A 16,408-nucleotide genomic window follows, 5' to 3' on the forward strand; every position below is an offset into this window, starting at 1 on the left:
CGTAAGAGAAACAAAGTCTAAGAGGCCAAAGAGTATGAGGAGGAAGTGGGAACAGGGTACTCAGGTGGATGATCAGCCATGATCATATTGAGTGGTGGAGCAGGCTACAAGGACCTGAATGTCCTGTTCCAGCTGCTGTTTTGATGTTTCTGTGTTTAATGTCCAGCACACACTCCTCCTTAAGGAAGAGAGGATGTTGCAGTTGTGTCACTAAAATCTCCAGTTAGCTTCTAATGCCTTCAGTTGTGCGCCCCTTTCTGTCAGAGAGAAATCTAATGGAATACAGTTGGGTGATGTGATCAGCACGAATAGTTGACAATGTGTGTGAGCTGTGAGATGTAGCCGTAGGCCACGCAGCATTGTTGTAGTTATGTTTGTGTGTTACAGAAGTGGAGCAGCCTCCAAGTTTTCCAATGCAGCATCAGAGGACTTTACTACCTTCTGTCTTCTATGCTAAATATGTTAAGGCATCCTTCTTTCTTTTCTAGGTCTGTTAATTCAGAACCATTACATTTGTGACAGCCATAAAGCATCTCTTGGTTAATAGGCATGAGGTAGTGTTAAGTAGCATAGATTTGCCGCCCTGTTAATTGGTGTAGAAAATCAATAGCATATTTAGTACCCGCTGTATGCAGAAATTATGTAAATAAGCAAGCAACATGAAAACAGTGTTCTGCCTGTGTTGCACCCAAATGTGCGTTGGTTAATTGCACATTGTGACCTAATTTCAAGGACTACAAAATCAGAAGTTGCTGGAAAAGCTCAACAGGCCTGGCAGCATCTGTGAAGAGAAATCAAAGTTAACATTTCGGGTCCAGTGACCTTTCCTCAGAACACAGCAGTTGAGTAGCCATTCTGAAGAAGTATCACTGGACCTGAAACGTTAACTCTGATTTCTGCCCACAGATGCTGCCAGACCTGCTGAGCTTTTCCAGCAACTTCTGTTTTTGTTTCTGATCTACAGCATTTGCAATTGTTAAGGTTTTAATTTCAAGGGCTATTCATTTTAGCCGTCTTCCCATACATAATTTTGTAAAGTGCAAGCAACAAAAAAAAGGTTGATTAAAAGTTTCTTTGAAAGATGTTCTCAATTCCAAGATTCTTATTTAATTTATTTTACGATAAATGTTTTGTATTAACGAGGCATTAGATCTGATTACTGTATTAAGGAATATATTTATATTATTCAACTAAAATTGATATGTATCATTGTAAAGCAATAAACCATTACACAAGTTTGTTTTTAATTATCCACGGAATTTGTGTGTTACAAGGTGGACCAATATTTGTTTCCCATCCATAGTTGCCTTCTGAAGGTGGTCATGAGCTGCCTTCTTGAACCACTACGCTTATTTAGTGTAGTTATTTAGTGTAGTTAGATTAGATTACCTACAGTGTGGAAACAGGCCCTTCAGCCCAACAAATCCACACTGCCCCTTGAAGCATCCCACCCAGACCCATCCCCCTATAACCCACACACCCCTGAACACTACGGGCGATTTAGCATGGCTGATCCACCGAGTCTGCACATCTTTGGACTGTGGGAGGAAACCGGAGCACCCGGAGGAAACCCACGCAGACACAGGGAGAATGTGCAAACTCCACACAGACGTTGCCCGAGGCTGGCATCCCTGGTGCTGTGAGGTTACAGTGCTAATCACTGAGCCACCGTGCCGCCCTAAATGTAGTTGTGAAGGTGGTAGTGAGCTGCCTTCTTGAAGCACTACACTTATTTAGTGTAGTTATCCCAACAATGCTGTTATGGAGGGAGTTCAAGGATCTTGACACTGTGATATTCAGGGAGTGGTGATATATTTCCAAGTCAGGATGGTGAGTGTCTTGGAGGAGAACTTGCAAGTGGTGTTCCTGCGTATCCTCTGCCCTTGTCCTTGGCCATGGGTTTGAAGAATGTTCTGTAAGAAGCCTTGGTGAACTTCTACAGCTCAGAAATTATAGATGGCACACATTGCTGATAATGAGCATTGGTGATGGAGGGAATGAGTGTGGATATGGTGCCTACCAAGTGGGCTACTGAAGTCCCGAATGGCGTCCAGCTTCATGAATTGCAAGAGGTGCACTCTTCCCATCAAACTGAAAGTATTCATCACATTCAGACTTGTGCCTTGTAGATATTGGACAGGCTTTTTGGGAATCAGGCGTGAGCTACTTGTTGCAGGTTTCCTAGCTCCTGATTTGCAGTGATTGCCACAGCATTTGTATACTTGCCCTGTTCAGTTTCTGGTCAGTGGTAACTCCCAGAATGTTAATATTGGGGAAACAGCAGTGGTAATGCCTTTGAATGTCAAGTTGCGATAGCTAGATCCTCTCTTATTTGAGATAGCCGTTGCCTGGCTCTTTTGTCTCACAAATGTTACTTGCCAGGCATAGACTGCTTCAGCATCTGTAGTCACGAATGGTGCTAAACATTACAATTGTCTGTAAACTACCCCACTTCTCACCTTATAAAGGATGAAGCAGCCAAAACTTTTTGGCCCCAGGATACTTCTTTGAAGAACTGTAACAATCACGATACTGTGTAAATTTTAATTTGGTGTGCACAGCCATAGTCATTTCAGAGTTAACATTAGAGGGAACATCATGGTTTATTTTTTCACACTAGGTCAACCAGATGAGAGTAAATATACTCTTCAGCAACAGCCTAAAGAGTGTCAAAGCTATTTTTTTTCTCCTTTTGTATTGAATTATTTTCAAGGCTTCAACAAAATACCATTTTTATTGTGTAATGTAAGTGGTAAAGTGGTACTTTATTGATTATTACAATATTTGCACATGTAAATTTATAGCAGCTGATGGTCAATAGCATGTTGGCTCAATTCAACCTTTTTCATGTATTGTTCAGAAAATCTCTGACAACTGTGGATGCCTTTATATAACATGACATCTATCTGTTTCACAATGTATACTCATAGTTTTAGATGATACATGTGCAGTCTTACATGTATAAGTAACTTTTAAAAAATGTTTAAGATATAGTCGAGTATCAATACCACACTTGCAGACATATTTTATGGGATAATTGAGCAGAAATGATGCACTTTACATGTAGGAAAAGGATGTGTTTATATCAGCCGATGTCTCGTATTTTATATCTCTCAGCATTTCTTCCCTTAGTACTGCAGTAACTGTATCAATGCAATTTCTTTTGCAGTCCTTCCTGTTCAATTAATTGATGTATTTCAGTTCCTTGCAATTTGATTATATTTCACTTTAATTATTCTTGAATTGACGTATATCTTTGATATTTGTCTATGGCTAAAACATGCTGACAAATGAATATTGCCCCTTTATTCTCTAATTTGGATTTTCAAAACATAGCACCGTGAAGAAGAATATTGGCTGAATGGCTTTGAAAATGATTGGTTCAATCGTGTAAGTGGATTTTTAACTCAGTGTATAATGAATGGAAACTAAAGAAACATTGTATTACCTCCTAGTGTGTTAAATTTAATTCTGAACGTTCTTCACACTTGAATGTACCGTAACTCAAGAAACAATTACTTGCTCCTAGAGGTAGTGAGAAGAATGGCGGCCATGCTGATTTAGTTAGGTGGGAATTCAAAACTTAGATGTCTGTTGTCAGGATAAGCTCCAGCAATTGAAGCCAAGTGAAGCTTCTTGCTATCTCTTTTCAGGAACCTAATTTGCGTGTATTTGCATCTCTATTTGTGTAACTTGCAAGAATTAATCATAAAATATAGGAGCAGAATTATACCATATGGCCCATCAAGTCTACTTTGCCATTCAATCATGGCTGATATGTTTCTCAACCCTGTTCTTCTGCCTTCTCCCCATGACCCCTGATCTCCTTACGAATCGAGGACCTTTCTATCTCCGTTTTAAATTTACTCAATGACTTGGCCTGAAGAAGTTCCTCCTCATCTCATTTCTAAAGTGTTGTCCCTTCATGCTGAGGCTGTGCCCTTGGGTCCTAGCCCCTGTTACTAGTGAAAATATCTTCTTCTCGTGCACCCTATCCAGGCGTCTCAGTATTCTGTAGGATTCAGTCACACTGCCCAACACCCTCCCTCACCCTTCTACAGTCCATCAGGTACAGACCCAGAGTCCTCAGCCATTTCTCATATGACAAGCCCTTCATTCTTAGGAACATTCATACGAACCTCCTGTGGACCCCTGAAATGCCAGTGCATTCTTCCTTAAATACGGAGCCCAAAACTGCTCACAATATTTCAAATGTCGTCTGGCAACAGCCTTACACAGCTAAGATTGCATTTGCCTTCTGAATTGCTAACTGAACCTTATGCAAATCCTGAACCAGGACTCCTAATTTCCTTTTGTGCTTCAGATTTCTGAAGCCTTTCCCAATTTAGAAAATATTCTATGCCTCGATTCTTCCTACCAAAGGAGCTAACCTAACACTTTCCCACATTGTATTCCGCCTGCCACTTCTTTGCCCACCCTTCTAGCCTGTCCAAGACTTTCTGTAGCCTCCCGGGTTCCTCAGCATCGCTGGTCCTTGAACTTCATTTTCCCTATTAATTTCTGCTGAATCAACGACATGTAACAAGAATGTGCCTAGTCTGTCTGTGTAAGCTCCTTACTTTTTCACACTTTTGCTATAAGCTTAATGGCAGGAAGCTGTGGTCAACCGAAGGGCCTTTCCAATAAACAGCAGTCTGATGATTATTCAGTGTTGAGCATCTGCCTTTGATTCGCAGTTTAGTATTTCTTCATAGGCCGTACCATCCAAATTTGTGGCATGATTGAATTCTTGTAGTATCTCAGGCCTACAAGAATTAGTTAAGCAAGGTGTGTACATTCATAGTCTCATTTTCCCTATTGAAGAGGCAGACCCCTAGAAGATTATAAAGCTATAATGTTGTGGCTGCCATATCCTCTCACACAAGATGAAGGATATCAGGAGAGATCTGGTGAGTTAAGGTTTGGGTGGTGGGGTTGTACTCCAGGAAGCAGCTTTATAGCAAGGCCACAATGACACATTTTAGGGACAATATGAGTTAGTTCAGGCTGACTGTTGTGCTTGGGCAGAGGATTTGCCAGCTTAGGAGGTAATGCTGGTCTGTTAAATGCCACCAAGCACCTATACTTTCAGAGAGAAGGAGCTGTCCTCTGAACCCACAATACAGTATAGAACTGCATGGCGTGCATACTGGTTAGGGTCTTGGCTAGGCATGAAGGTAACATCTGAGGACATACTGTAGAGTTTCATGAGGAAGGGATAAAGTGTCCCATTATTAGGGCTGTGTGCTTCCACTTGCTGTTCCCACAGATCATGTGAAAATGAAAGGCCTGTGGCACAGATCAACTTTGCCATTCTGTTTAGTTTTACAAGCCAACAAATTTGTTGTGACCTCTCTTTGTTTTCAAAATTTCCCCTTTCACTTCATCCTTCTACTTTCTTTGCTCCTCCAAGCTTCCTGAAGTGTTACCTATTTTGAGATTGTCTCAGCTCTGTTCTGCTTTGTCTAACCCTATTCGTTTCTGGATAGCCATGGGCCTCTAGTTTCGACAGTACGGTTTCTTCTTGGGGACGTGTCTACACTGTGCCAGAAGAACCTTGCCTCTGACTTTCCTTCAAGTGGCTGTAACCAGTCCACTTTTGCCAGATCATCACTTAAGCTTATAAAGTTTGCCATCCCCAGTTTAAGAAAAGTTGCTTTTGTTCTGTTTTTGTCCTTTTCATAATGGTGCAAAATATAATTGTGTAATGACCACTGTCTCTGGAATGGTCAACCACTGTTAATTCATCCACCTGCCTAGTTTCATTTACTAAATATGAATGTAGAATTGAGCCCTCTCTGTTTAGATGTTATATGTTGTCTTAAAAAAAAGTTCTGTTATATGACAGTAACCAACAATTCTCACTGGTCTCAATATGCACGGATAAAGAAGGACACAAATTCGACTGGGATGACACATCCATAAACAGACATACCAGGGAATTCCTGGAGACCTGGCATTCCAACTGGAACTCCATCAACAAACACATTGAATGGGACCTGATATACAAACCACTGAAAAACAGAAAAACAGAACCAGAAGTGACGCCTACTACCCCAGCAAACCGAGTTATATAAATAACATGTGGGACAGAACACCAGTGCTTCACCGGAAGCGTGATCATAAAATGTCTGCCGTCAAACATGCCAGCTTGGCGAGTGAAATTTGAAGATGCATTCACTTACCTTGACTGCTCGTGAGTTTGTAGAACTACTAGGAGCAGAGCATTTAGGTTTGGAGGGATTTGCTGCTACAGTAACTTCAGCAATTATGTGGTCTCATTGTCTTTGTAGTGTCTGTTTGGAGAACCTTCTAGTTTCATGAAGCACCTCCTTCCTCCTATCCATCTCCTCAACAAAGGTCTCTGGTGTTGAGTTGGTGAACCTTGAAGTGTGCTTTCTGCCAAATTGCAGCATTTGTCCATGGTGTTCCAGCTCCAGTATACTTCTCCAACCACTTATGGAAAGTACTTCAGTCAAAATGCACTAAATCGTTCAGAGATGCATACTGATTTTTAAGTGGAACTAGCATCTCATAAGTTTGTCCTGTGTGCACAGATATTCAGCAGTACAGTTAGTGGTGACTTCATATTAAAATAGGACTGTTTGCGTACTGTCTGCAGTAGATGGGAATTGATTTTGTCAAACGTCATAAATCCTGTGCCTGTTTTCAGTCCTCTCAAATTTTGTGTGACACTGGATGAAGTAAGATTCATCTTTGAATTCTGTGATTACCAAAATTATTCCTTGATGGATCAGTAGAGATATCAGAATAGCAGCACAAAGTGACTCCTCTGTGTTGTACCTAAGACTGAAATAAGTGATGAGTAATGCCACTAACAGGAGCATAACATGCTGGATTATCTTTCTCTAACTACGCATTAGCTTTTATTCCAAAGTGTCATCACCTCTGTGAAGATACACGAACTATTGACTATTGCCCTCCAAATTATCTGATTCACCAGCTACCGTTAGGTCAGTTAAGCAGTTATTTTCTTGGCTGCACAGCATCAGGTTCCTACCAAGACTGAATTATCTGCATACGTGTTTGAAAATTACTCACATCCAGCCAATCTATGTTGAGTTTTGAACCCAAAATTTATGGTAAGAAACAATTCTTTAATTTGCCATGGACCTTTATTAATTTAGTGATAACATCAAAATATTAAAGAAAGCACAGATTGGACATTGGGCCCTGGTTCCACAAATATACATATGAAAATAGTATTTTTCTCCATTTTATATCATTTGCCCCTGATTTGTCTGCATTCACAAGGTATTCTGACCTGGCTGTAACAAAAAGTGTCCATTTAAAATCACAGCAGGACACAAGTGGAAATATTGTGGTAAGTATATTTTACTACAACATTGTAGAAGCACGTTTGTGCCGGGACGTGGGTGCTAACATTGCCTGTATTGTTTTTGCAGATTTTCTCAGTTCTACCATTTTTACAGCCAGGCTAAATTTAATGAAATTGAGTGTGAATTTTGTTATCTAATCTTTGCATAACATCAGTATCAGCCACATTTTAGAACAGGAAGTCTCTCTATTTAAGATACTATGACTTTCCTCAGCCATTTTTCCAAGTCGTTGTGACTTTTTAACATTACTTTTCCACGTCTAGACACTGCTTCCAATTCCTACAATGTATCATTTTGATCAACATGATAGAATCCATTGGTCTATTCCTCTGAATTACCGGATTCCAACAGCTACAGACTTGAGTCAGCTGAACAATTATTTGCTTGGTTTCTTGCTGTCCTCCTGCGTTCTCTGCCGATGTTTAGCAAAAAAAAACAGAGCACTTGTATCAAATGCCAGGACTGAGATTTCCCAGTTCAGATACTGAGATGCTTATTCTTTATTGATTTGCCCTAATTAGTTGTTTGCCATTTACAATCTTTGGAGAGCTAACTATATCATAACCAATGGATCACATCAAAGTTTTACAGTCTTGCCACATCTCAGTTATGTATGTTGGTAGACAATTAAACAACTAACCAGAGCATAAGGCTTCCCAAGTATTATCTTCTTTACTAAAAGAAAAACATGTGAATGCTGGAAATCTGAAATAAAAATAAAAATGCCGGCAATGTTCAGCACGTTGAGCATCATCTGTGGAGAGAAATGCTTCAGGTCCTTTCATAGGAACTGAAGATTATCAACCTGATAGTCTCTTTCTCTTCTCAGATGCCTTACTGATGAGTGCAGCACATCCAGTGCAAAAGACAAGGCTCAAACATTTGCAACATCTTCAGATAGATTTGCCAAGTGGATGATCCATCTCTGGCAAGGTTAAAATAAATACTAATTACAGTGAAGACTCTAAGCACATCAGAGTCATGAATATCACGAAGTTTGTGGTTGTAGAGGGCCAAACATCTAACCTCTAGGACGCCTGTGCAGGAGTTCTTTAAGGTAGTGTCATGGGCCTAATCACAGCCACCTTTGACAGCTGCATCAATGATCTACCTTCCAGCTTAAGGTCGGAAATAGTGTCACTTAGAATAGAAGAGGCTGAATGGTGAGTAATTTGAGTTGAGAATAATGAGGAGCTTGGATAAATTGGATGGGAAAGATCTGTATCCCTTAGCAGAGAGGATAATCATCAGGTGCACAGACTTGAGGTGATGAGTGGAAAGATCAGAAGCACCATGAGGAACAATCTCTTCCACAGGGTGATGGGTGTCTGGACTTTGCTACACCTGAAGCAGTGTAACCTGAAAAGTTATGGGTCAGGTGCTGGAAATGGGATTAGAAAGTGCAGCTTGTATGTTCCTCTGGCACAGACACAGTGGACTAAATAGTCTCTTTCTGTGCTGTTGTCATTCTGTATATCTAATGTTTGTGTTGATTATTCAATACTTAACATTATTCATGACTCCTCAGATACTGAATATAGGAGTAGACCATTCAGACCATCAAGCCTTGACTGTTGTTCTAGATTGTTCTTGATGAATGCTATAATGTCCATATCTTTAATGTCATCAGTTTCCAGAAATCCACCAACTGTACCTTGAACTTGCTCTATAACTGATTTTAAAAGGCATACTATTCTTATTTTACCAAACTTTTACATTTTTGTTGCTTTTTGACTGAGGTTAAGGAAATTATTCTGCATTTTCTAATAACCACTTGAACTCTCCCAGTGGTCTTGATTTGGGCAATTTCATTATGCATTTGGCAGTACTACAAGAAAAGAATGCAGTTCATTAAAATTATATTAAAGCAGTATTTTGAATTCATGATTGAAGTTAAATGTGGAGTAGTGACTGTTAAAATAACTATGCTGTACTGCACTAATGGTGCATTTGAACCTTATATACAACAGTAATGGTTGCTGTGCAAAAATCAGTTTAATTCATATCAGATAACAATTTATCAAATGCTCTTTATGACAGACAACTAAATTTGCATTTGTACAACGTTTTTATTATATAAAAGAGCTTTCATTGTAAAAGGAGCCCTCCAGATGATGGATGCTAAGAAAGGAGAAGCTGAGAAACAGGAGAACTTAGGAAGGCTCACTCAGAACTTGACTGAAGAAATAAATTTGAAGAAGGTTTCTTTCGAGACAGAGAAGTTTAAGGATTGAATTTCACAAACTAGTCTTCAGATTTTTGAATTTGTCAAGGTTCTGCTCCAAATTATGTAGTGCATTGGGCTAGTGGGGTATGTTGGTTGGCGCGCAACAGACAAGAGAGGCAAATGGCTATAGAAACTTAAGATACATGAAGTGCAACTAGACCCTGGTTGGATTTGAAGACGTGCTATAAATGGATTATTAGAAGCATAATATTCACAGGTGGTAAATAACATGGGCAGTGAGGAGCTTCCCACTGCTGAGAGCAAAATGTCCCATTTTCCAACCAAGTGTTGAACAGCAAGTGGAGATTCTCACCAGTGAGTACTGAGAGGCCTTTTTGAATGTATCAGCATGCATTAACATCTTTAGAAATGTATCATCTTTCCTCATTGATATGTAGTTTCCCATTCTCTCACCCACTGGGTAGAAACCAGGCAGTGACAGTTCCTGACATGAAAGCCAGACTGGGCATGTCATAAGAGATAATGGGAACTGCAGATGCTGGAGAATCCAAGATAACAAAGTGTGAAGCTGGATGAACACAGCAGGCCAAGCAGCATCTCAGGAGCACAAAAGCTGACGTTTCGGGCCTAGACCCTTCATCAGAGGAGCTCTCTGACTAGAACTGTGTAGAGCAGAGTGGCAGCACTTAACCATGTGTACAGCTGGGCTTTTATGATGGAGTCATAGAGTAACACAGCATGGAAACAGTCCCAATCTGGTCCACGCTGACCATGGTGCCTACTCAGCTAGTTCCAATTGCCTGCATTTGGTCCGTATCCCTCTAAATCCTTCCCATCCATGTACCTATCCATATGTTTTTAAATGTTGCAATTGTGCCTGCCTTAACCAGTTTCTCTGGCAGCCAATTCTAAATCTGCACCACTCTCTGCGTGAAGAAGTTGCCCTTCAGGTCCTTCTTAAATATTACCCCTCTCACCTTAAACCTGTGCCTTGTAGTTTCCAATCGTCATCTCTGGGGAAAAAGATGATATGCTTTCATCCTATCAATGCCCTCATGATTTTATATACTTCAAAAAAGTCACCCCTCATTCTCCTATGTTCCAAGGAATGAAGTCCTATCCTGGCCAGCCCCTGTAACTTGGGCCCACTACTCCTGGCAACATCCTTGTAAGTCATCGTTGCACACTTTCCAGTTTACCTTTATCTTTCCTATAACAGTGTGACCAAAACTGTACCCAATACTCCAAATGAGGCCTCGCCAACAACTTATACAACTGTAACATAATGTCCCAACTCCAATACTCATTGCCTCAACTGATGAAGGCCAGTGTGCTAAATGCCTTCTTCACCACCCTGTCCACCTGTGATGCCGCTTTCAACGAACTGTATATTTGAACTCCTAGATCCCTCTGTCCCACAACACTCCTCAGGACCTTACCATTTACTGTACAAGTCCAACGTTGGTTTGGCTTTCCAAAGTGCATCACCTCACACTTATCTGTATTGAATTGCGTTTGCCAATCCTCAGCTTACTTCCCCGTCTGATCAAGATCCCTCTGTAACTTTTGAAAACCATCCTCGTTTTCAATGATACCTCCTAATTTTGTATCATCTGCAAACTTACAAATCAAGCCTTGTACATTCACATCCAGATTATTAATGTAAATAACAAAGGTCCCAGTACTGATCCCTGTGGCACACCACTAGTCACAGGCCTCCAATTCGAGAAATAACCTTCAACAGTCACCCTCGGCTTCCTGTAATCGAGCCAATTTCGTATCCAATTAGCTAGCTGTCCTTTGGATCCCATGCAACCTAACCTTCATGACTAGCCTGCTGTCCGGGACCTTGTCAAATGCCATCCTAAAGTCCATATAGACAACATCCACTGCCCTTCTCTCATCTACCCACTTGCTTACCTCTTTGTAAAATTCTAAAAGATTTGTCAGACATGACTTCCCGTGCACAAATCCATGCTGGCTATTCCTAATCAGACCTTCACTGACCAAATGTTGGTTGATCCTGTCCCTCAGTATCTTCTCCAATAACTTTCCTATCACTAATGTCAGGCTAACTGGCCTGTAGTTACCTGCCTTGTCTTTGCTACCTTTCTTAAACAATAGAACAACCTTAGCCACCCTCCAGTCTTCCGGAACTCCCTTAGTGGCTGAAGATGAAGCAAAAACCCCTGCAAGGGCCTCTGCAATTTCTTCCCAAACATCCCACAACTTGCGAGGATGGACTTGATCAGACCCAGGGAATTTGTCCGCCTTAATGCGATCTAAGGCTGCAAACACTTCTCTGGTGATGTATATGTGTTTCAAAACATCCCCATTCATTTCCCTTATATCCTTAGCATTCATGATTCATTCCTCAGTAAACACTGAGGAGAAATATTCATTACAAATCTCCCCCACCTCCTCTGGCTCCATGTGTAGGCAGCCATGTTGATCTTTAAGGGCAACCATTCTCTCCCTAGTCACCCTTCCACCTTAATGTAGCTATCAAACCTCTTGGGATTAACTTTAACCTTATCTGCCAGATCCATCTCATACTCTGTTTTTGCTTTCTGATTTCTCTTTTAAATGTGCTCCTACACTTTATATTGTCACCTAGGGATTCACTTGAGCACGATAATTTAAACCCAATGTCTCCCTTCTTTCTCCTGACCAGAGCCTCAATATCCCTTGTCAGCCAGGGATCCCTAAAACTGCCAGCTTTTCCCTTCACCCTGACAGGGATATACTGTCTAGATAACACACTTTTAAAAGCCTCCCTTTTGCCAGTTATTCCTTTTCCTTCCAACAGACTCACCTAAACAACAGCTGCATGGTGGGGGGCGGTCCCAAAATCGGACATGCTCCAGTTTAGCACCTTAACCTATGGACTTGTCCTATCTTTCTCTGTTACTGTGTTAAAACTAAGAGAGTTATGGTCACTGGACCCAAAGTGCTCTCCGACTGACACCTCAGTCACTTGCCTGACCTCATTTCCCAAGAGGAGGTCTAGTATTGCACCTTCTAGACTGGGACCCTCTACTTATGGTTTTAGGAAATTTTCTGGGACACTTTTGACAAATACCACCCAGTCCAGGCCTTTTACACCCTGGTAGTCCATCCAATACAGGGAAAATTAAAATCACCAAGCAATACTACTCCTACACTATTCCTACAGGTATCTGCAACCTCTGTACACATCTGTTTATCTAGTATCCACTGGCCGTTTGAGGGTCTAATTTACAGTGCCAACAGAGTGACCATCCCCGTTTTGTTTCTAAGTTAACTAACCATATGGCCTTATTTGATGACCCCGTAAGAATATCCTCTCTAACACTATTGTTATGTCCTTCCTTATCAAAAAGGCAACCCCTTCCTCGCTTACATGTACTTCTGTCATGCCTGTATCTTCTGTATGCTGGAACATTGAGCTGCCAGTCCTGCCCTTCTCTCAGCCATGTTTCTGTTATGGTTATAATATCCCAGTCTCCAGAGCCAATCCATTGTCTGAGTTTATCTGCCTCATATGATGAAAGAAAAACACTTTAAACTATAAGTCTTTTCCCTCCATTTACTGTGCCCCTGGCTTCCTGAATAGTAAACTTACTCTCAATGGCTGATATATTTTCCCCCGATTTCTCAATGGTCTGACTCTTATTTGGAGTCTCACCCCCCTGCCAAACTAGTTTAAACACACCCAGGTAACACTAGTAAATCAGCCTGCAAAGATATTGGACCCCTTCCGGTTCAAGTACAACCCATCCCTCTTATACAGGTCTCCTGTACTCCAGAAGAGATCCCAATGATCCGAAAACTGAAAACCCTGCCTCTTACACCACATTCATCTGGCCTATCTTTCTATTTGTATCCTCACTGGCAGATGGTGCTGGAAGTAATCTGGAGATCACTACCCTTGAAATCCTGTTTTTTAATTGATGGTACTGACATTAAGAATCCTGGGAGGTTCTGGAGAGGGCTATACTGTCATATGTGGCAAGTGGGTGAATATGATGAATGGGACGCTATACAGATGTGATATATAAGTAATGTGCTGAGTTTGGGAAGATACTGTGAGAAAATTTACCAAAGCTCTCTGAATCTCACTAAAGCTCTCTGAATTTCACCAAAATTGACACTTAATCAGTTTCTGGGAAGATTCAACCTTAGGTTTACTTTCAAATAGTGCAGCTGCTAAATTGTATTACTTTTGAGTGTGTTCATTATGTATCAGTGCTGATGGTCATCCTGACACATACATGGATCAAACCGTTCCACTGATGGCAGAATGAGAATTTTCATAGAAATGATTATGGTAGAAAAGTAATTTTTGGTTTCATGTTAATCATATTCATATTTTCCCTCTCTTAGCGTCTACCTACTGTGCTACTAATCCATGAATTGGGCAAACAGGAAGGAACTTGGACAATCATTCCCATATTACCACAGTACGTATTCTGTCTAATGCAGAAAAAAAACTATGGGAAATTAAATTGTTTCTGTCTACCCTTAAGATATGCATAGTCAGATGGGAAGTGATTCTCACTGTTGAAGTCAGGGGTTCATGTGCCTGTTTGCTTTAAAATAAAGTATTGTAAATAGTTAAGAAATCAACTGATTTACAGTGTGTCCCAAGTATATTGGTTTGAAACCTTTTAAAATATGGACCAATATTCTCTCAATACATGTGTTTCCCTGCAACAGAAAATACCCACACGTCATCAAGTAAATACTTCATAAATATGAATTTTGCATGGAAGAAAGTATGTCCAGTGTCTAAGATTACGGCAGAGATTGGATTTTTCAGCTGTCACAACGTGCAGTCTTAACACGGGTGGCATGGTGGCTCAGTGGTTAGCACTGGGTTCGAATACAGTCTTGAGCAACTGTCAGTGTGGCGTTTGCACATTCATGATTGCCTGTGTCTGCATGGGTTTCCTCCAGATGTTCCGGTTTCCTCCCATGGTCCAAAGATGTGCCGATTAGGTGGATTGGCCATGCTAAATTGCCGGTAGTGTCAGAATCAGACCCTTTTTATGAAATCAATAGAATCCCTACAGTGTGGAAGCGGGCCATTCGGCCCATGAAGTCCACACCAATCCTCCAGAGCATCCCACACAGACCCACTACTATGACTACACTTCCTATGGGTAATCCACCCACCCTGCACGATCCTGGACACTGGGCAATTTAGCATGGCCAATCCACCTAACCTGCACATCCCTTGTGGGAGGAAACCAGAGCAGAAATAACTATTTTTGTCCAAACAATAAAATCTCTGATGGAAACGTATGGTTTTGTAATATGTGAACACTTGAATGTAAGTTTGTAAGTGTTAGTGAAAAATAGCAACCAGTTTTGTGAGACTCATTTAACCAGGATATATGACAAAAGGCTGAATATTTGGAGAGAAAGTTTTACTTTGCTTATGAGACATTGTATGCCTTTCAACAGTAAAAATGTCCTGATCATTGTTTTCAAAACTATTTTGAACAATTTTTGTTTGTATAAGTATGGTTACTGAAGAAAGCTGCCTAAAATACAAGAAGTTGCCTTTATAGCATACATATCAATAAATTGAGGGTAGGTGGTTGCATAGGGGCAACGTCACAAGACTAGTAAACCACAGTTAGCATTAAGCTTCAAGACAAAGGTCAAAATCCCACAGCACATGGTGAAATTTGAATTCGACAAAAAGTAGAGTTATGTAACAATTGCTGATAGTCATAAACACCCATCCAGTTCCTTAATGTCTTTTGGCAGAAGAACTTTGCTGTTCTAACCTTTTCTATTATATGTGACTCCACAACCAGAGAATTGTGGTTGACTCTTAACTGCCTTCTGAAATGGATTAGCAAGTTGCTCACTTGCATCAGAACTGTTACAGGTCTAAAGGACTGAAATTGGATGGACCACTGAGTATTGACCGAGACACTGGAAACAACAATGACAATGACAAACCCAGCCCTGCCAATCCTGCTAAAAACATCTTACTAATGACTTGGGATTGTGCTAAATTTAGGAGAGCTGACCCAATGATAGCCACAGTCATGGTGTCATAGACGTGGAATCATTGCTTAGAGCTAATGACCTGAACACCACCATTGCTATCCCTGCGGATGTCCTGACCTACTGGCAGACAAACCGACCAAGATAGCAGCACAGTGATATACAGTTGGGAAGTTGGGAGGGAATTGCTGTGGAAGTCTCCCACATTGAATACATTCTTCATGAAGGTTCATGGCATCAGATCAAAGAAGGACAAGGAAATCACCTGCTGATTACCACCAATGATCTCTTTAGCTAAAAAGTCAATGTTCCTCCATTTTAAATTCCACCTGGAAGAAGCACTGAGGCTGGCAAGAACACGTGAATCTTGATGAGGGATTTCAATGTAGTGCTGAAGTGACCGAGCTGACCGAATCCTAAAGAATATGTCTGCAAGACTAGATCTGCAATAAGTGCTGAGGAAACCAATAACATGGAAAATTTATTTGATCTCATCCTTACCAATTTAATTGTCACAGATGCATCTGGTAGGATTGATGACCATACAGTCCTTGTGGGATACAGCCCCATCTTCATATTGAAGGAAACCTCCATCATGTTGTGTGACATTAGCATTCTGTTGAATGGAATGAACTTTGAACAGAACTCGCAACTCAAAATTGGGCATTCTCAAGGCTCTGTGCGCCATCAAAGATGCATGCAGCACAGAAATAGGCCATTTGTTCAATCATGCCCTTCGTCGTCAACAAAGATCTGACTACACTAATCCTATTTGAAAAGACCTAGCAACTCAAAATTGGACATCCTCAAGGCTCTCTGGGCCATCAAAGATGCATACAGCACAGAAGTAGGCCAT

General features: G+C 40.9%; 1 protein-coding gene across 3 annotated transcripts in view; it reads left to right on the forward strand.

The window, feature by feature from the left end:
- The window catches only part of b3glcta (beta 3-glucosyltransferase a), a 161,433-nt gene that overhangs the window by 50,211 nt on the left and 94,814 nt on the right, over positions 1–16,408 (forward strand). For all 3 annotated transcript variants that reach the window (XM_048532312.2, XM_048532310.2, XM_048532311.2), the window contains exon 5: positions 13,915–13,991. In XM_048532312.2, the coding sequence (XP_048388269.1) occupies positions 13,915–13,991 (77 nt within the window). The remainder of the gene's footprint in view (positions 1–13,914; positions 13,992–16,408) is intronic.

This window comes from Stegostoma tigrinum, chromosome 6 (genome assembly GCF_030684315.1).
Source record: "Stegostoma tigrinum isolate sSteTig4 chromosome 6, sSteTig4.hap1, whole genome shotgun sequence".
Lineage (NCBI taxonomy): Eukaryota > Metazoa > Chordata > Chondrichthyes > Orectolobiformes > Stegostomatidae > Stegostoma > Stegostoma tigrinum.